The 20,398-nt window shown below is 41.8% G+C and overlaps 1 protein-coding gene across 1 annotated transcript; it reads right to left on the bottom strand.

Annotated features, from left to right (window-relative positions):
* Nucleotides 1-1,153: 1,153 nt before the first annotated feature.
* znf219 (zinc finger protein 219) lies at nt 1,154-18,940 on the bottom strand. The gene is made up of 5 exons (XM_041985602.1): nt 18,801-18,940; nt 10,767-10,851; nt 8,383-10,651; nt 8,047-8,193; nt 1,154-6,533 (listed from the first exon to the last, which is right to left on the bottom strand). The coding sequence occupies exons 3-5, from the start codon at nt 10,646-10,648 to the stop codon at nt 5,368-5,370; spliced, it is 3,579 nt and encodes a 1,192-aa protein (XP_041841536.1). The 5' UTR covers nt 10,649-10,651; nt 10,767-10,851; nt 18,801-18,940; the 3' UTR covers nt 1,154-5,367.
* Nucleotides 18,941-20,398: the final 1,458 nt, after the last annotated feature.

The raw sequence follows: 20,398 nt of genomic DNA, 5'->3' as shown, positions 1-20,398 counted from the left end.
CTAAACTGGGCAATATTTTTCTTTATAGGAGAAAAACAACCATAAAGAAATGTAAAAATTACACAGAGCGATGGGGTATGATTCAGTGGAGAAGGCAGATTTTACATATCTGCCCCTGGAAGGCAGGGAAGCGGGTTAAAATGCCATATGAAGCGCTTGACTTTTGAATTCTTACCCCCAGGCTGGTCAAGACTGTTCTCAGTGTCTCCACTAGGTGGTGCTGTTGCCTCACACGTCATTACATCCCAAACTGCAGTGGTATGGGATCTCAAGGGCATAAAATTAGTATATATATATATATATATATATATATACACACACACACACACACACACATATATATATATATATATATATATATATACATATTCAAATGCACAAAACCCAAGTATTAAAGAATAATGGCAATAAGTATGACGTACAGCCCAAAATACAAACTTATGTGGCCATAAAAGCCTGTAAGCCCAGTCTTATCTACATGATGTTACTTGCTGTACTTCCTTACAGATTTTTAAAAACATGTTTGAGCAACTAAATTATTCTAAAAAGGGACCAAAATATAATATTGTTAGTCAATTAACTATGAAGTCAGCAAACATCAGGGCCTAAAAAGCATCATTCATTACAACAATGTCCAGACCTTGTATATCCAGCTTCAAACTGTTGCTCTTTTTCAATTATTATTACCTCAACATGGAAAAGACTTAATGAGCATACATCCTTTGAGTCTGTAAAACATGCAGATAGTGAAGAAAGTTGCTATTTGGTTCATTTAGATTCAATGGGTAACTGTGTAATTAAAGGGGCACAAATATAAAAAGGATATTAAACATTAAATGCAGCCCAGTTACTTATCTATTTTGACACATTTTAAATATTTACTATGAAATAGATTAAAAATAACAATGAGCCGCCTTCCTACATTTCTCTTAATGGCCACTAGAGGGCTCCCTTCTTCACATGTTGTAGTTTTCCCCTCTGAAAAAAATAATAAATAAAAACCACTGCAGATTGAACATCTGATTCAAGTTATGGATCACACATCAATACCTCCTTATGGACAGACAATAAATAAAAACGTTGCTTGTTTTCAGTTATTTGAGGTGAAAAGATAAACAGCATTCAGGTGAAGGCATAAGGAAAACAGACAGGGTTGTTTACTTTGTATTTATTTCTAATGTGTTTTATTTTTATTTTTTTCCATTTGTCCACAAAGTTATATTAGTCACTACTATGTTAGGTCAGTTTTCCCTCACTGCAATGGCAGTCAACTACACAAGAGCTCAAACCCAGCGTGGTCCTCTCAACTCGCAAAGATTAGTCTGTTAAAAAAACAGTCTGATCACATGAAGAGGGACATTTTTTTTTTTTTTTCATTTTTACAGTAAAATGCTAAGTTCTGGTGTTGAGTTTACAAAGATGTCGACAAGTGCTAATTAGCTTACTGGTTTTTAAGCATTTTTTTTTTTATTTTTAATGGGGTTGTTATCTGTATGTATGAGTATTCAAGCTTAGCTACTCTAACGAGTCAACTTTGGTCTTATAAAGTAACACAAACCTCAACCATTTGAAGTTTTATAGCAAATGCTACATAGTGATTTTACACTGTACTCCCTTTGCATCAGACCATTATTTACTTTCACTCAACTTTTTCTAGCCAGACAACATCCATGTTTTTACCTCATTGCCAGCCTGTAACTGGTAAACGTATCCTGTGGCTGATCAGCTGTCTCATGTTGGGAGGAATATTTTTGCAAAGATTTTAAAGGTGATTAGTGTTTGTGCTTTCCAATATGTTTCATTCATTTTTGTTGTTTTACATTTGGTATTAAGACCAGTGAAACTTCGAGACGCAACCGATCATCAGCAGGATACACTGACCAGCCAGCAAGCAGGTAAAGATGCATGGTAGCATCATCAGCAGGGTGGGATTGTCTCGACTGTTTCTGTTGACTAAGTAGGGACAAAGTTAACAACGATGGAATTCAAAAGTGAGGCAAGTTGATATTAAATTCATGAGGTTTCGAGTTGTTTTATATGGCAAAAAAACAGAAAAACAATCATCCTTCTCGATCCCCAGTTAGAGTAGTTGTTGACTTAACTCCACTGTCACCGTCTCTCCCCAATTCTCCGAAGTGAGAGCGTCCTGACTGCCATCAAAAGCAATTTTCAAAACTGTGGAGATTTAACTAAATGTAAATGCCCTGACTTGTTTCTCCAGATTTTAATAACTGTGCCAGGATTGGGTAAGAGTGTTGTTCCAGGCCTTTCAAAGAGGATTTTTCTTTCTGCATCATTAATTTAGGAACAAACTTTCAAACAATCTGAAGATGGGTAATCATCATGGGACTTTTACCCACAGTACAATGATTGACCTCCCATTTAATTCCCATCTGCCAGCGGGAGGAGCTGAGGGGACCATCGCTCAAGTTTGTGCTCTCTTTAAAAACAAAAAAACAAAGAATTTAAAGAACACAACATCTCTGCTGCTAGCTGTACAACATTCAACAACACTTCTCTTTTTTTTTTAACCATAATGCCAAAAAACAATACTTATTATAAGAGCATTTTTCCATCTCAACGGCATTGAACAAACACCACACGAACAGAAATAAAAATCTAATAATAAAGGCCTCAATACCAGATAGTACACGTCACCTTCAAGTGGTGCTGGAGATTGACAGTTTACGGACGTTAGAGGGACATGGAGGAAGAGCAAGCAGAGCAAGAAAAGAGGGGAAGATTAAAGAAAGGAAACAGAAAGAGTAGGCGGGTTATAGTTTTCTCAAGTTTTCACATCCTTTAGTGTCATATCAGACATATTTTGGCACCTCATGAGATTAAAAACATTATTCATTAATCTTGAATTGGGCTTTGGTTCACGAAGGGTTAGTAAAAAGACCGAAAGTTGCCTAACCCTGCACCTGTAGTGATTTAGACTTGTCTAGAGGTTAGGTAGTCCATTCTGTTAAAGAGCCTAGCCATGCTAGGATGTTACGAGGCCTAGCGGCCTTGTTTAAGGCCCAAAAGGCCTGAGGAGCAGAGAAGCTGGAGGGGAAACATCTTCCCCACCGGAGTGAAGGATCAGTCAGGAGGTAAAGACACGAGAAAAAAGTTAAGAAAATGAGCTGATGTGATGAAGGGGTAGAGGAAGAGAAAGTAGGAAAGTGGAAGAAAAATGAGAGGGAAGGAGAAAAGAGTGTGTGGATACAGGCTAAGTGCTTTTGGTGAGTTTTACAAAATACACCAGGAAGTGCTTGAAACAGAAGGCACGGTGGCATTGATAGTAGTTGTTAAGGAGACACCACTAAGGGACTTTCACTACAGAACTCATAAGGTGCTCTAAAAAAACGACTTAAAACACATTAATGCACATTTAAGTGTGGTTGCGGTAACAGAATACCCCATCAAACGTCGTCTACGTAGATAAATAGTGGCTGTTAACCAGTGTAAGGGGGTATTAATGCCTCACATTCTTTTTTTTTTATCATAAATATACTTCCAATCACAAGAATTATTCCTTAAGTTTATAGCAGTAGTTGATGTTTCTACAAAAATCACACCCTTTAATTTTAGAATTTCCTTTAAAACCAGCTGAGTGGTTAAATATTCGCTACACTGATTTGCTAAACGATGGGGTAAATCTAATTAAACCACACGCTTACACATTTAAAATAACAGAAAGTGACAACTGCCATTGGAAAATAACATTTGGTCTATCAATAAAGTTAAAAAAAAAAAAAAGACCAAAAACCACTACTTTGGGAACTCAAACCTTGCACAGTGCTCTGTAGACATTCCAACTAGTCTTAGCTCACAAACATTATAATCAATATTACCTATATTGATAACATTTTTCTGTAAGCATCTCGAAAATGAAAATAAACAAAAATCAGTTTTGTTTTTTTTTTTTCTCTCATCTTTACAAAAGCTACACATATTCTACTGGGATGTCTATGCATGTGTTAGTGTTTTAATAATTACTCCTACCATTGTCATTTCTTTTCTTATAGAAAGAAGAAGAGAGGAAATCTACTCATCTAAAAGACACCATAACCCAAATGTACAGCTTATTTCTCCGATGTAGTCTTGTCTTCTTTTTTCATCCTCTAACCTCTATCTTAAAGGAAAAAATCTCTTTTTTTTGACACGGTTGCTAAAGTCTCAGTCTCTTTAAAACAACGTGCCAGCTGATTGTGTTCAGGGGCTCCAGCGTCACCCCCCCTTCAGCCCTCGAACAGATGACGAATGCGACCCGCCACCATTGTAAACACTGAAAACTAAACTGCGACGCCTTTTTAAATCAGCCTTTTAAACATTTCGTCACCTACGTGTTTCATTTTTTTCTTTTTTTTTTCTGTATTCTCTTCAAGCAGAGCCACAAAGTCTGTGTCAAGAACATTACGCTGTGATGTGGCTTTTCTTTTAAAACTTAAAACTATTCACAACACCCTAAAACCACTTTTAACAAATATATTGTACTTAACTTGTTTTAAACTGTATATTCAGATAAAATGAATGACCTATCGGAGCCTCGGCCATACTGGAGACCCCCTCGACGACATACATGAACAGGCACTAACTGAAAACATAAAAAATATTACAAACATTTCTTTCTGTTTTTCTTTAGGACAGTCATTGAGAAACACTTTTCTTACCGACAAGGCAGTGATACATAGATGAGGGAACAGTCGCCTCATGCCTTAAGCTAATACCGCACAGCTTGAGACTTTCCTCCCATAAGTGTGTGACGTGGTTTGGGGAGAAACCTGAAGCTGGCGGAGTCGAAATGTTTATCAGTCAGTAAGGTGAGCATCACTTCACAGTTGGCTTCTACTTGATTAGTAGAGAAGTCTGGGATGTACAGTCAGATTATTGGTGAGGATTAAGACTCATGACTGGAATGATGTAGTATTTTTGCAGAAGATCGTAAACGAATGCTTCTTTTATCAAATTGGAGATCTTCTTAGAAAGCGTCCAACTCAAGAGTGAAGCTTGGAAAGAAAAGAATACAAAAAGTGACCTACAAAATCCTGAAAAGATGCAGCCATGCTCTTTTTTTCTTCAGGAGCTTCACTGTATTTTGTGGTGAATCATACAGTCACAACTCTAATAGGCAAATAAAGCTGGGGGGGGGGGGACATGACAGCTGTGATTTTTACGTCCATTCTCAGAAACATCAATTTTTAAGACTTCTCACGTTTGTCCAACACCAAATGTATTAAGGAGCGGAGCTGAAATTGACAGTATTGCCCCTTTTTCTTCTCTGTGGCGCTTTCTGGCTTCATTACTGTGTCAAATGTAGTTGAAAACATTGATTATAACCCTCCATGTTTAAATGGTGTCATTAAATAGCATTTTATTCATTTAATACTCGTCTTCTTCCACCGAGGGCTTGGAGCTCAGAGCTGGTGAAAGTTCAAGCGACATTCTCAGATCCTGGTCTTGCAAATCCTCCACACTGCTGTTCTCCATATTCTCTTGAAATTCCTCCTCTTGTTCTTCTTTCTCCACCTGGATTTCCTCCTTCAGAGCTGGGCCGTCTCTTACATTCTTCGACACTGAAGCCTCAGAGTCTGGATGGTGAAGAGAGTCATCCAGAAGTTCTGCTGGATGCTTGGATAGACCATTAAGAGTCTGGGCCTGATTTGAGGGCCAGTCTCCTAATGGGGTCTGGGGCTCTGCCTCAATCACATGCCTCCATATATTTAGAGGGTCGAGGTCGGCGTGATCCGTTTGCGGCTTCATGGCTTTTGGAGCAGCAACGTCGTCCAAAAGAGCTGAAGAGTTTCTCTTGCGTCTGGACTTACTGGTGTGGTTGACCTGGAGATGCATGGCCATCAGTTCTGCTGATGACGTATGGAAAGGGCAGAACAAACACCGGCTCAGTTTGACCCCTGCTGAACCATCCCTTCCATCATCCCCACCACACACACTCATACCTTCATTCTCCTCAATCCCTCCAAGGCCCGGTGAGGTACGGCGTGATAGATCCAAAGGTTCAAATCCACCCTCTTGACTTAATGGCACAGGTTCATCCTTGTCAACTGGTGGCTGAACCAACCGGCTTGTAGTTAGTGGCTTACGACGAGACACCTTTGGGGCTTTTGGTGGGTGGGAATCCCTGATCCAGCCTCCTTCCATTCCACCTTGATAAAGGGCCCCCATCACCCCTGACAGATACCTATATTGGGTCTCAAAGTCGACATCCCTAAGAGCCGCCAACGCCTTCCGATGCTCCCGCTGGTCTGGAAGCCCTAAGAGCCAGGACTGCTGGCCTAACCGTGAGGTGGGGGTGTCAGCTGGGCCTCGGTTGACTGGGCAGTGGTTGAGCTGAGATCTGCGCTGCTTGACTATCCCAGAGGTTCCAGATGTCAGACTGTTGATAGTGGAGGAAAGACCGGAGGAGGAGGAATTGGAGGAGGCTGATAAGGCATTGCGTTGCTCCCTGTGGTGTCGTTGGAGGTGGTACTTGAGCGAACCAGACTGAGTCCCTGCGTAATCACAGTGGGGGCATTTGTAGGGCCTCTCACCTACAGAATAAAGGAGTAAAAAAAAATAGTCAGAGCAAGAGTCAGCAGCAGGTTTTTGTTAATAAAGGAAATTGTTAAATAAGAAAATCTATCACATCAAACTTAAATACTCTACCTGCTTTCTTTTAGGTATTGTCTCAACCGTCTAATGGCATGTTCTTAACTTCTTACTTCCTTACTTCAGTGCCCTTGTCTGCCAGGTGAGTTTTACAAGCTCACATTATTTCTGTGGCATTTTAAATGCTACAGAAATTAAATTAAAATTCATCTTAAATCCAAACATTTTAACAAAGATCCAAACACGTGGTTCAATGTCATCAGTGTGTGTTAAGGGTTTAATTGAATGGAAGCTCAGGTAGGTTTAAAAAATACACTCATCTGAAAAACTACACGATTGACCAGCAATCATTGAGGAGTTTAATTTAATAATAGATAAACTGTACATATCTGGTCATTTCAGCTGTTTTTAATGGCAGCTGTTATTACATACTTTAAAGGAAGATGGCAGCATTCAATTACTAATAAAACAACATTGCATATCCACAGTAGATACAAAACAAGCATAAATGATCTTTTTCACAGTCACTAAATAAAATGAAAAGAAGAAATCGTGGCTGAAACAGAGATTTTGTTGTAGTAAGAAAAGAATAATGACAGGATTTAAGCCTAAATGGATAATATTTCTCTACAGAGTACTATAATAAAGTGATACTTTGACTTAAATTACTGGTCATTTGACTCGATGGCAGAAAAGCAGAAAAAGAGCTGATCTTGTAAAGAGCAACATAATCAGACTTGTCAGCCTGTTGATGAATGATGATGATGGAAATACTGAGACTTCAGTATATTTTTGATTTGAATGTGTTTCAGCTACAAGTTGCTAGTGACTGGCAAAAATAATAATAATAATAATAATAATAATTATAGTAATAATAATAATAATAATAATAATAAAGATAATTAACTATGTGAGTGCATGCTATGAAAGTTCCCAATTAAGTGATCAAAGTGTTTTATTTCATTGCAGTCTCAAAGCTTAAATCTATTGGTGCTTTCTTTAGGACGTCTTCTCTGAACAATTATACATATAGGCCTAAATTTAATAACATTTTATGAAAATGTCCCAAAAGCAGTGGCGTTGAAGGTACATGCTCCAGTTCAACCTGTGCACTTTGAATTAATTTTTAAATATGAGAATAAAATGGCATTGTTGTATTAGTTTTAGGTGATGTTACAGGTAACTGATGTGAGCTTCTTCACAATTTAAAGCGGCTTGATTTTTTTCCTCTGCAACTGCTGTTAAAATAAACTCAAGCTTGGCCTTTTAGTGGGAGCTGCTCCAGTGGAGCTGCTCAGTAGCCTGCAGTAGAGAGCTATGATTAGCAATGGCCAGCTCTCTAGGGTGTATAAGGTAGTTCTGCTAAAGAGATGATGCTCAATGAAACCTTTCCAGGGATGGTTTAAAGGTTAAAAAAAGCAAATGTGGCTTGTTAAACTCTCAACAGTGACTCACCTGTGTGAACTCTCAGGTGCACTTTGAGATGGTGTGAGGAGCGGAAAGCTTTGCCACAGTAGGGGCAGTCTTTTATCCCTCTGCCACGAACTCGCTCCCTGGTGGGAACTGAGGGCATAGAGGAAACTGCTGTGAAGCCGTTCTCTCCTGCGAGTGGAGAAAAAGGTAGAAATAAGGTAAACATAAATGCTGGTCCAGCCAGCCCCAAGAGAGATTGTATTTACAATGTTAAAGCAGTGTGACAACAATCTAGTTATGTAGGAATGAAATCATCAGATTGAGAATGCAAACTCACACTAGAAAATAAAAAATAACAAAAAAACAGAGATGTGATACCTTTGAAGTTTGAGATAACAGAGTGAAACCCTGTGGTTACTCCTGCTTGATGTGATCCACCACTGTTCAGTTTTGATTCCTGTCTTATATCTCCGATTTGCTGGGATCCACCGCTGTGAGGCTGAGATTCCAGTCTCATGTCACTGCTGCCTCCTCTTCCTAGCCCTGCCCCTCTACGACTACCACTGCTCTCCTCTTCACTGCCAGTTCCTTTTGCCGGCCTCTGAGCGTGGACCCGAGCATGTACCACCACTTGCTGCAGGCTGCGGAACAGCTTTCCACAGTCTGGGCATTCCCATGGCCCTCCAGTTCCTCCTGCCTCTTCTCTTGGATCCAGCCCTCCTAGGTAGGCTCTGGCTTGGTCTGCCTCTGCTATTACAGAATTTCGCCCTGGGCCTCGCTGTTGGGGCCTCTGCTGCTGTTGAGTGACTGCAAGGCTGCGAGCCACCAGCTGCCACCAGGTTGCCTGTTCCCCTCCTTCTGACATGGTTGCCATAGTTTCACCTGTGCTTCCTCCTCTTGCTGTGGCTCCTCTTCCTGGGTCCCCTCCTCCAGAGCTACCATGTCCCATCTCTGCCACCTGAGCTACTGCTTGAAGTCTCTCCATGCAGCTGGCCCCACTGCTATCACTGGGCAAACCCAGATATCCTAGGATGGCTGACTTGCTCAAGCCAATCTCATTTCTGCTTCCAATGTCTCTGTCGGATCTTCCATGCCCAGCTCTGGCTCTACCTCCGCGCTGAGCAAGAAGGAGGCTTGAATAAAGAGCATTTAGAGACTGATTACTAGCAGAACCTTTAGACTGCTGCTCAGCACCGCCTAGTACCCCAGGGGTTCCAAATCCAGCTTTCAGGCCAAGCTTGTTGAGATGAACTTTCATGTGGTTTTTGAGGAACCAAGGTTCCTTGAAACCACGACCACACACCTGGCACTTATGGTCCAAGGAATCCTTGTGCTTTCGCATGTGTCCCTTGAGGAACCAAGACTGGGTAAATCTCTGTCCACATGTATCACATCGAAACGCCGGAAGTGAGGAGGATGCAGAGACTGCAGTAGCTGATGTCATCTGTGTGTTACTTGGGGTTGTGGCTGGGGTATGGGTTGGAGTGGGCACTGGTGTGTCAATAACGGTCCTGGAATTGAAGGCTGGTAGCATAGCAGGTACCTCTGGGGAAGGGTGGCACTCCTGTAAGTGAGATGCCAGACTCTCTTCTTGGCTAGCAGAGAAAGGACAAAGGGTGCATTTATACGGGTTGTGGAGAATGCGGACATGACGCGCCAACTCCGAAGCAGTGCGGAATTTTCCTTTGCAGGCATGGCAGCGAAACGTGGGCGCTGTGGAAATAGATGAAGCCTCTCCGACGGTAGAAGAATAGGGAGAGGTCACAGATACATGGTCCTCTGTCAGCGGAGGGGTCAGGGGTGTGCTGTCATCCAGTAAAAAGTTTGAATTCGGGTCATCATCCAGACATTTCACCTCACCGTTGATACCCTCATCTTCTGTGATGTGCTGAATGAGACTCCCTGGCAGTAAACGCTGATTTGAGTGACTTCTGTGATTTGGGATGAAGTCTTTGTGGTTGTGCTGAATTTTGAGGTGTTGCTTTAGAGGAGCTGAGGGGAGACCGGTCCGGTACAGGGCTGAAGCACGGCGATCTCTGTCCAGACTGTGAGCTCGAGCATGAAGAGACAAAATGCTTTGGAATCGAAATCTCTTCCCACACACATGACAGGGAAACCTGAGCGCAGGCCCGGATGAGGCCCCTCCAACTCCAGGTATGGCCCTAGTGACGGTATCTTTTTGAAACAGCTGGAGGTCAAGCTCATCGCTGCAGTTTCCGCTCTGCCCTGAAGAGAGGGCCAGCTCCAGGGCACCGTATCCTAAGAAGGGAGCTGATGGTGTGTCTGGAGGAGAGGAGTCCAAACGAGGGCTGCATCCAGCTTCTTGACCCCCTCCTCCTGGAAACAAAGCCACTGCTGGGATCGGAGACGGAGGAATTCCATCTAGCCCTTCTTCAGCATCCTGTCCGTCATTGTTGAGATGATTATCATTATTGTCCTCTTGGAGAGGGAAGGGAGAGAGGGGGAAATACGGCGTGGTGTCAGGGCTCTGCGGGGAAGGTTCAGGGCTGTGAATAGGCAGGACAACGGGACTGTCAGGTAGAGGAGAGGAAGCCTGGGGGCTGTGGTCCAGAGATGGCAGTGTTGGGGGTGACCGTGGCTGCTCACAAGAAAGGGATAACACACACTCTGGTGGCGAATCCATCCTCTATCAGTACAAAACACAGAGTAGAAGCAGATAATTAGTGGTAGTGATGACTTAAGAAGCACTATAGTTAAGTGAAAAACCTAAAAATAACAATGGGTATTAGTCTTAGAATTACCAGCAGTGTGTGTGATGTTATGCCATTCTTTAGTGTCTTGGCTGAGGGGGGATTCACTTCTGAGGCAGCCTCTTCCTTCAGTTTCCTAGGGGAAAAAAAACAAGAAAATTCAGTGAATGATGTTAAAAGAGAGACTTTACTTCAGTACCTAAATATCAAATTTTTAGAAATGATTGCAATTGAAGTTTTAGCCAACCAAAACAAAAAAAAAAAAAAAAAAAAGAAGGAATTAAGCAAATTATTAGAGCTATTATCTAAGTAGAGGCTGTACGTAAATTAAGAGTATCATTCTCAATGTAAGAGCAAATGCCTTTGAAATACTGTGGGATGAACTGGAGGTGGAAGATTTTTTGCTCAACAGGATTAAAAGCAATTTGCACTGAGACACTTTGAATGTGTTCCATCACGAATGCACAACAATCATATGCACGCTCATTGAAGTGCTGCTGAATGTTTTTAAATATATGTACATGAAAAGAAAATCTTTATTTGATCTTCATTTACTCAGCTTGCGTGGGTGTAAGCAAGTGCTTCAATGTGTAACAGGTGTGCACCTGTTCTGCCTCCTGCATGTGTTCACTATACACCCCGGCATACTGTTAGCACATATGGGATGATTAGCCGGAGTGTGATTGCGCATCAGCGTGTTTGTGTATGTGTGTGTTTAGAAGTTAAGGGCACCACCACAGGACATGGACTGTCCCAAACAGGATGGGCGCGCAATGTTTTGACTTCCCCACACACCCTTCCTGTACACTCACACAGTAGCAGATTTTTTACTTAAATCGAGGCTGTATACACACATAGCATGCATGTACTTAAGCATGGCCGTGTTACTTTAATGTGCTGCTGTGGCGTGATTGCATTTACCCATACACTGCTTAGTCATGGTTACTTGTTTTTATAATACACAAATGCAGATTTAAGCATTGTGTTGACTTTACTGCAACCGTCACCTCAGATGACACAGTCAGCTAAAATGTAAAGTGTGATATACAGCATATTGAACACACAAGCATTTTTTTTCTTTTTTTTTGGCAAGCACATCCGCACACCCCCAAATATTTGGAGTGCGCAGCAGTTTGACTGGATTTATGCACATTCAGGCTGTTTTTGTCCATCATTTGGTGGAGTTGAGAAGCAACGCGTGCGCCCACAACAAAACAAAAGGTCATAAATCACGGCGGAAAAACAATGGAACATCTGTGTTCGCAGGTGTGTCACCCATATTTCTGCTCACATGGTGTTATAGTCACATATGTGTTTATATGATCTGCTGGATATGCATGTGTGTGGGGGGGGGTGCGTGTGTTACTAAGCCCGGATGACAAAGAGATTCTCATGTAGCCAGTTGACATTTTAGCTCAGCTATGACTCACAGGGATATCACACCATATCAATCACATAAACACACACACACTTAAACACACGCACAAACAGTCATTTCTTAATCCACCACTATTGTTCTTTCTCTCATCTTCCTTTCCCTTCTGTCTGTCTTTCTTTCTCTCCCTGATTCATACTTCTCCCATCCCCCTCTCATTCTCTCTCACCCTCCCGCCGTCTATTATTCACTAATTTTCTTTCATTCTCTCCCTCTCCCTCTCTCTTTTTTTCCTCCTGCAGTGTTGCCAGTTGGCAGAGTGCCAGGGAATGCTGATATCAGCTGGTAGATTGGGCCCTGCCAACATGGCGAAGAGCAAAAGAAAAAAAAATGAGAAAGGAGGCAGACAGAGAGAAATATACAATGCAGCTCCAGAAAAACACTGTAAGAAGCCATGTTTATGAAAAGGGTTTAACGTGATGGCCAACGCGGTGTTGAAAAGGGGCGTAAAAAGGATGGATAAATGACATAAAGACAGGCGTGCTAGAACAGAGGATAGCAGTGCAATCAGAGAAGTGGAGTGGCAGGCCGGGGCATTAATAAAATAATTAAAAAATCGTCTGAAAAGACAAAAAAATGTCAGAAAGAAAGAGTGGTGCAGAAAAAAAAAGGATATCTAAATGTATCTGCAGCCGTGTTAAGTCTGATGGCATTATCATATGAATATCAGCATCACAGTGCATTGTTCCAGCGTGACGGAGGCTGTCGCCAAACACCAGCCCTGTCAAGGCAATAAAGAAAATTTGGATAGATGGAGAGAGGACGATAAGGTGCAAGCAAAGGATGCAGCGAAGGCTGTGCAGGAGGGGGGGTGGAGGTCTGACAGAAATCAGATTGGAATCAGGTAGAGCAGAAGCACATACAACAAAGGTGTAAATGAACCAAGGAATGCAGCGAAAGAGCCAGCCAACGAAAAGCACCTCCGGACACGGTCCAGAGACACATTTATTCACATTATCAGTAAATGCAATTCACACCCGTCGCGCAAGCTCCACTTTGAGAAAACCGCAGATAGGCTTAAAGGAACTGAGTGCTGTGTGGGGGATCTGATTTTGAGTGTATCAGGTAAATACACATTTGACATCAGGTGTGAATGTGATCTACACCAACAGGCGAGACTTGAGGTGTTGATACTTGAAGCAACATCATCACCACGGAGTCATTATTATAACTTTGTAAGTAAAGAAGCAGGTGATTTTTTATCAGATACAAGTAAAACTATCAAAGAAAGAAAAAAAGATAGGATAGGACAAAAAAAACCATATTGTTTAAATGCTGATAACTACGCCCGCCTCAAGGTGTGAGTAGAGTCGAGGAAGTTGCTGAGTCATACATCACATCCCTGCTAAATAGTTGCTAAAGGAGTAGGAGTGCAATATGTTCAGGCAAGTTTATTTTTGGGAGGTTTTGATGTCATTATCTAAATATTCAGTGTATATAGCGAAAGCAAGCGAGTGCAGGTTTGTGCATGTCGGCCAACTATGTGTTTTAATTGTAAATATCAGGGTGTGAACACCTTTCACTTAGTCTTTTTGACGTGTGTGGGCAGCTGCGAAACATCAGCTTAGTTTTACGTTAATGAGTGTGAATGTGTTTTATATTAAGAGGATTTTGTATGTTTATGATTGCCAACCTTTAACAGCTTAAAAAATGCTCCATTTGAATGTTTTTATTGTCATATTGTGGGGGGAAAAAATAAAAGGATTGCGAGGTGTCATGGCTTAGTATCTTTCTGAGATTTACTCAGCTGTTTTACTTGAAATCTCCTGAGATACAGACATCCTCCAGGGATAAAAGAGTGTGTGAAACACTGACCACAAAAAAAAGAAAGTGTAAAACGGAAGAAGAGCGACTGAGAGAGGAGGAGAGGGGAGTCCTGCTCTGTGTGCGGTACAGAGTGATTCGGCCCTGTGGTTTATCGCGCGGTCACGTGGCGAACTTCCCCACAGACGGTATTCATTTCCTTTACTTCACCTTTCCCTGAACCCCCCACGCTTCACTCCAACTTCGCCTGGCTTGTGCCCTCCCTCTTCACTCTTCCTCAGCTCCAGCATTGATAAGGACGATATCTCCCACTGAGTCTTCAACACTAACTTTTAAAGAGGTGAGTGGCAGATTGCTGGTGTAGAAAAATGCTCTTTTCTGAGTCCTTTTGGTGTGAGAAAGGAGGCAAAGTGGTTCGACCCTGCCATAAAAACAAATGTTTGTAAAACACACAAAGAATATAAAGGTGGCTGGCCTTTTTAGTAAGATTTTTATGAGAAATTTAAGAAAAAAACTATGAGAAGAGGACTCAATAGAAGCTCATTCAGCTTTATTTTTAATCAAGGCCAGCTAAGCAAAAATGATTGAAAAGGTGAGCCAGCATCTCCTGCCGCCTCCTTTCTTGTTTTTTCTATCTTTCCTTCTACCCTTCCCAGTTCATTTCTCCTCCTCGACCTTGCCACCTCTTCTTAAGCTTCTGTATTTTTCTGAATGACATCCTCCTCCAGCACAGAGCACGAGCCGACGCTCACTTGCAGTTGCGGCGCGTCGATCTGAGAGCGCCTTGGCAGTGCCAAGATCTGAGCGCGCAAATCTCAACGCTGGAAAACATCACAGCACCTCGGCAGAGAAACGAGAGCCTGGCTCCGAGTCATGCGGGCCACGCTGCGTCTGAACCAGCGAGTGGAAGTGCTGACTGACTCGTCTGATTTGGGATTACAAGACGGAGGCCTTTGGAGAAGAATTTGTTGGGAGCACACAAAATAACTGGATGTGTTCTTCTAGATGAGATTACCAATGCACACTGAAGATCACCTGCTCGGGCTGAGAGAAAGAAATAAAGCGAGGGATGGATTCTGCACCCACCTGATGATTTTGTTCTGATTTCTTTTCCCCCTCCCATAATCATAGATCAAAAATGGGTCCTGATGATTTTCAATCACAACATGAATATTCAGGAGATCCTCCTCCCTTCCACCAGAGACACTCCCTCCTCTTTCAAGTCCATGAGCAACACAGGCTCCAGGGATGCTGACCCTACACTGTGACCTCCTTGTGGAATTTGTATATCACACATATCAGACGTGAACATCTAGACCAGATTAACCATAGAAAAAAAAATAGTAACTGCAAAGTAATAATGGGCTGCTTCTTTATTCACTCAGGGGAAATGTGCACAGGATGAGTTCTCCTTCTTAGTGACACTGTGCTTGAAACACATTATATATATATGTATATATATATAGACAGATAGATAATACAACTATCATAAAAATAACTCCCAATAACTACTCAGATTTTTATCACACTGCACAAAATGGGGTAAACTTACGAGGAAGAACCATCACTATGTAGTAATCTGCTTAACGCTGAGCCTGTAAACCCAGTGTGCTGGTTAAAAAGCACACAGGTGCGGCTAATCACCCTGTTTCTGGTCAGCATGATCAAGCGGTTGCATCAAACAAAGAAGTCTTCTTTGCAGTGCTAAAGACTTGATGCGATTCTGGCTGCTTCAGTGTTGACGTAGCAAATCAGAGCAGCCTGCTACTGATTTGGTGCTTTCTCCTCTACTGTGTTTAGCTCAAGTGCAACAATCGAGTCGACTCATCGTGGTATTTTTATCTACAGAGTTCAAAATAAAGTTGTAAATCTGAGCTGCTTGTTAAGTGATGATAAAGATGAGTTTACATATTAATAACTGGAAGTAATTACTTGACTCTAGCTGTAGTTGTCTATTTAGTAAGGTTGGTGGTTCAGTCCATGAGCTAAATTGCCCTGAAGCAAGACAGTGAACCCCTGGGTTGCTGCTAATGGCAGGTGAGCACCTTGTAGGGTTGTTTCTTCACTACTGGTGTGTGTGTATGGAAAAGATATTGTAAAATGCTTTCAAGAACTGAGTTTGTGCTTTTTTTCTGTCTAAAATGACAGAACTTCCCACAGGATCAGTGACCCATGCAGCTTGAGCAGCACTGAAATATCAGCCAACTTCTACAGCAAGAACGTTTAGAAACTAGCCTGCAAACTCAACAGCTGAGGCAAGAGTGGCATACTATTTAAGTAAGACCCTAATGTTCTAAATACACTCTAATCCCGAGCAGCCAGCAGAACTCTCAACAGTCTCAAAATGTCACAATGCAGTAGATTCTCCCTAACTGAGGGCAAGCAGGTGCCTCTCCCGCAGCGCACTAATGACCCAATTATATCAATCAGAAGCCTTGATTGGTGCTACACTCCTTTCCCTTTTACTCTGTCTCTTTCTCCCTCGCATACAATCTCGTTCCCAAGAGCCACCTGGATGGGCTGTATGTGCCCCCTCGAGTACAGTACAGCGTGCACAAAGAAGGCAAAGTAGGCGGCATTGATGGTGGCGGAGGAGGAGGACACTACTTGAACATAAGAAGCAGACAGAGGTCTGAATGAGCAAAAACCATTAGACCCTTTTTAATACCAGCCCAGCGTTTAATGTTCATTAGTACAGCTGGATCCTGATGAGTACCTGCAAGGGTTTCACATGAAATCATCATCTTGTTAGCAAAAACAGACAACCTGTAGAGACTTCTTCAACAGGGTACAAAAATATTTTTTTAAAGGAACTTTTTACTAAATGTAGTTTTCAAAGTCTGCCTCTTTTCTTCTTTAGCATATCACTGATTATAAGCATATTTCTGAGTATAAACAGAGTTTATGAATCCTCCAAAACATCTCTGATTATAGGACAAGCCAGCAATGTCAACCTACTTCCACTATTGCACACACTCTCAAGAGTGTGACTTTTTTTTTTTTTTTTTTTTTTTTGGGTGGATGTAAAAATAGGGCATTTCAAGATCCCTAAACATATTCCATTGGATATAGAAAAGGCGACGGGAGTGTCTTTGGTCAACCCAGATGACACGTCTGCGCCTTATCTCAGAGGAATTTCCTCCTCGCCCCTATGATGTGCGTCAATAACGTGCAACCATTTTCAGCACGCTCTTTCCCCTCTTCTCTCTCGCGGCCATCTCAATTAGAGGCACATTAATGAAATAAATAACCATCAACAAACAATGCACTAATAAACACCCCCACTTTCAAACAAGAAAGAGGGGGAGATTAATCCCAACCCCGCAGATTGTATTTAAAAAATGCGATTAAAAATCATCAACAGAGGGGATGTGTAGTTTTGGAGAAGTCGGAGGGAGGCGTGTGTGTCATGTCAGCCTATCTATCGCTCTCTCTCCCCTGCTCCATTTTGTTCTTAAATTTTCTATACAAAAGATTAAGGGAGGGGAAAAAGACGAGTGAGCGAGCAGGGAGAGGACGGGAGAGGAGAGGGGGGAAAGTGCCATCATGGATTTAATCTTGAATCCTTTTGCCTGTCTCCCTCCGACGACCGTCCCAAAAAGCGACATCATGCCTCCCCCAGCCCCCCCACTCCCCAAAAATTTACGTTTTTTTTTATGTATCTTTACAGCTGTAACTTGTCTTCACGGAGCACAATTTTGGAAACACAACGCTGCACGCTACGCTTGCTTTGCTACTTTCTGAAGCAACTGGAGGTGATGTTAGGACAACTAAACGGGTTGTAGTAAACACTGTAGTAAAAAGGAGTGAACGTATAACGTGGAGAAACGCTGTTAACAGTATGTGGATGTTTTTTTTTTTTTTTATTTAATTTTATTTTTTGCGCAAAGCCCACATGGAAGTGTTATCTCGAAAACAACGACCCACACAATGCCTAATGTGTCCAACAAAAGAATTAGTGAAGCTAATCGCATCTACCTTCAAATTACGCTTTGTAAATCAACTTGCTTACACAGAAAAATCCACTTTTACGCCTGGACAATATGTCTGCGGCTTATCGAAAATCCTCTGTTACGCACCGAGAACTTGTTCCTTTTTTTCCTATAAAATACTTTTTAAAAACTCAAGCCTTTTTCTTTTTCCCCCACGAAGAGGTTAAAAGGGATAGAAAAGCAAAACTGGGGAATTTTAAAACTGCCACCCCCTCGCGTGCACACATAACGCTGACAGAAGTTATTTGAAGTTAAACAAATACAAATTTTAAACACTCCGAGCGACTTTTGGTGCACTTGCGACCATTTTAAAGTCGCGTTTAATTTCGTGACGACCAAACCGAGTCGACCTAACTGTTAACGCTGGATATCCCCTTTTCAATTGCGGGGTGAAAACAGTGAATTTCTGCGCTCTTTTTCTTGTAATGTCACGGCTACAGTCGACCTCGAAGGCTTTTACATGCATGTCAGATGTCGACCACGCGCGTACATACGCCGGTTAACATACATGACAAGCGTTTTTCTTTTTTTTTCACAAAAAAGTCCGTCCAGAGCGGTGCGGTTACATACATGCTACATGCCAATCACTCACATACTAGGACACGCGTGCGCGCGCGCACACAACAAGCTAACACCACATTTAAAAAGAAGCAAGAGATAAAACACATCAACAACTGTGTTGGCCATTATCCCGTGTTGTTGCCTGTGAGAAAAAAAGGGGAAACAACAGTCCGCAGTAAATTCACCAATTTTGGAAATGTTTAATGAAAGCTGCTTCATGCCGCTACGCATAAAAGTGTAATGTAGGCTATGTAAACATTGTGGAGGCTAAAATTTAACTCGATAAATGAAGATATAGGATATATGTTCAAAGTAAAGACTCAGTGTACTTACGGGAGAGGCGGCGAGGAGATTAATGACACGACACGTCATGATTACGTTTCACTTGAATTAAATACATTACGAGTTGGGAAAAAAATGGAAATCAGGGTTGTATACAAGCATACGCCGTTTCCCCCTCCCTCCTCCCTCTGTTTGGTCACCCTCTTCTCTCTCTCGCTCTCTCCACCTCCTTCTCCTCCTCCTCCTCCTCCATCTCCCTTTCTTTTTCTTCTCCCCTTCTCTTCTTTCGCACCCCCCCTCCCCATTTATCGTACAGGAGTGAGTGAATAGGGGAGAGCAAAGGAGAAGTGGGAGGGAGAGTGATGTAGGTTGGAAATGTTAATTATAATCTCAGCACGGGCTCCATTTTACAACGCTGTCATCTCCTCACATTTGTATCCTAAATATGGCATCTGGGTTGGAGGGTAGCTGACAGTTTAGACACATTTTTAGACGGGGGGGTCGGTCGGTACATCGATTAAAGTGTTAGAAAAGTGATGACAGGGGGGGGAGGCAGTTTAAATGTTGTGGCGAGCCACCCCGGAAGCACATGGTCGCAGTATGGACGGGTAGAAACAAAGTGCACATTTTTGGATGTGGGATTTCCAACATGTGGCTGGGTGACTGCTGGAGTCCCTCTGGAGGTTTCCAGGGGGTCCCCAACAAATAGCAGCTGCCAGAGAGACATAATATATATATATTAAAAAAAAGAATAATAATTATTGTTATATATAAAAAAATCACTTTAAAAAAAGCAACCAATTGAATTTAATAATTAGAAGTGAAAGTGCACATTTTGAGTAATTACCCAGACCAGTCTCGTGGCAAATTGTGAAATAAACCAAATTTATCTTATTCATCTAGGTGGACACAAATTGATCGGTGCTTTGAGAGCCCCAGCATGACTTTCATAATACTGTATTGTATTCTGAGGTTATTTTTGTGCCTGCATCTCATTTTGGTGTCATTTATAGATGGGGCAGGACTTGTCATGCTGATTAGCTGGAAAACTGAGCTCTAAACAGCATGAACCACAACACAATACTGTCTTTAAACTAATCACATTATTTTTTAAATCAAATGAAACCAAACAGCAATAAGACAAAAAAAAAAGTGAAAGCAAGGAGTAAATAGAAATAAATAAATAAATAGAACATATATGTGCCCTAATGTTTTGAGATGAGAAACAGGTCACATGCATTATTTCACCTCTGCAATGGTTTTGTTGCTCTTTAAAATTCGTCCATTATATTGTAAAGGTAAAAAAAAAATAAAAATGTCCAAAAAATATCAAAAGAAACTGCTCTGTGACGGTGTTAAAGCCCATGTTGTTGCACATTGTCCTCATCTTTGTAAAAGTCTGTAGCCTCCTCTTTCTGTTGGCTCTGGCTATGTCGTAGCAGGTGCACATGTCCCATCCACATACCAGCATCAGCACAATTTGCATAAGTAAATCTGTATTTTTCTGTGTCCTGTCATGGACGGGTTGCAATTTGGGGGTGCCCACTATAAATGTCTAAATGTCATTTATGGGTCTTCCAGTCCATGGACATATATTAAGTTTTATCAGCTGTGGATCTGACTCTCCAGGACCCTTTTTTTGTCCTGCA

The sequence above is a fragment of the Melanotaenia boesemani genome, chromosome 5 (assembly GCF_017639745.1).
Source record: "Melanotaenia boesemani isolate fMelBoe1 chromosome 5, fMelBoe1.pri, whole genome shotgun sequence".
Lineage (NCBI taxonomy): Eukaryota > Metazoa > Chordata > Actinopteri > Atheriniformes > Melanotaeniidae > Melanotaenia > Melanotaenia boesemani.
This window is presented reverse-complemented; position numbering and strand designations above follow the sequence as displayed.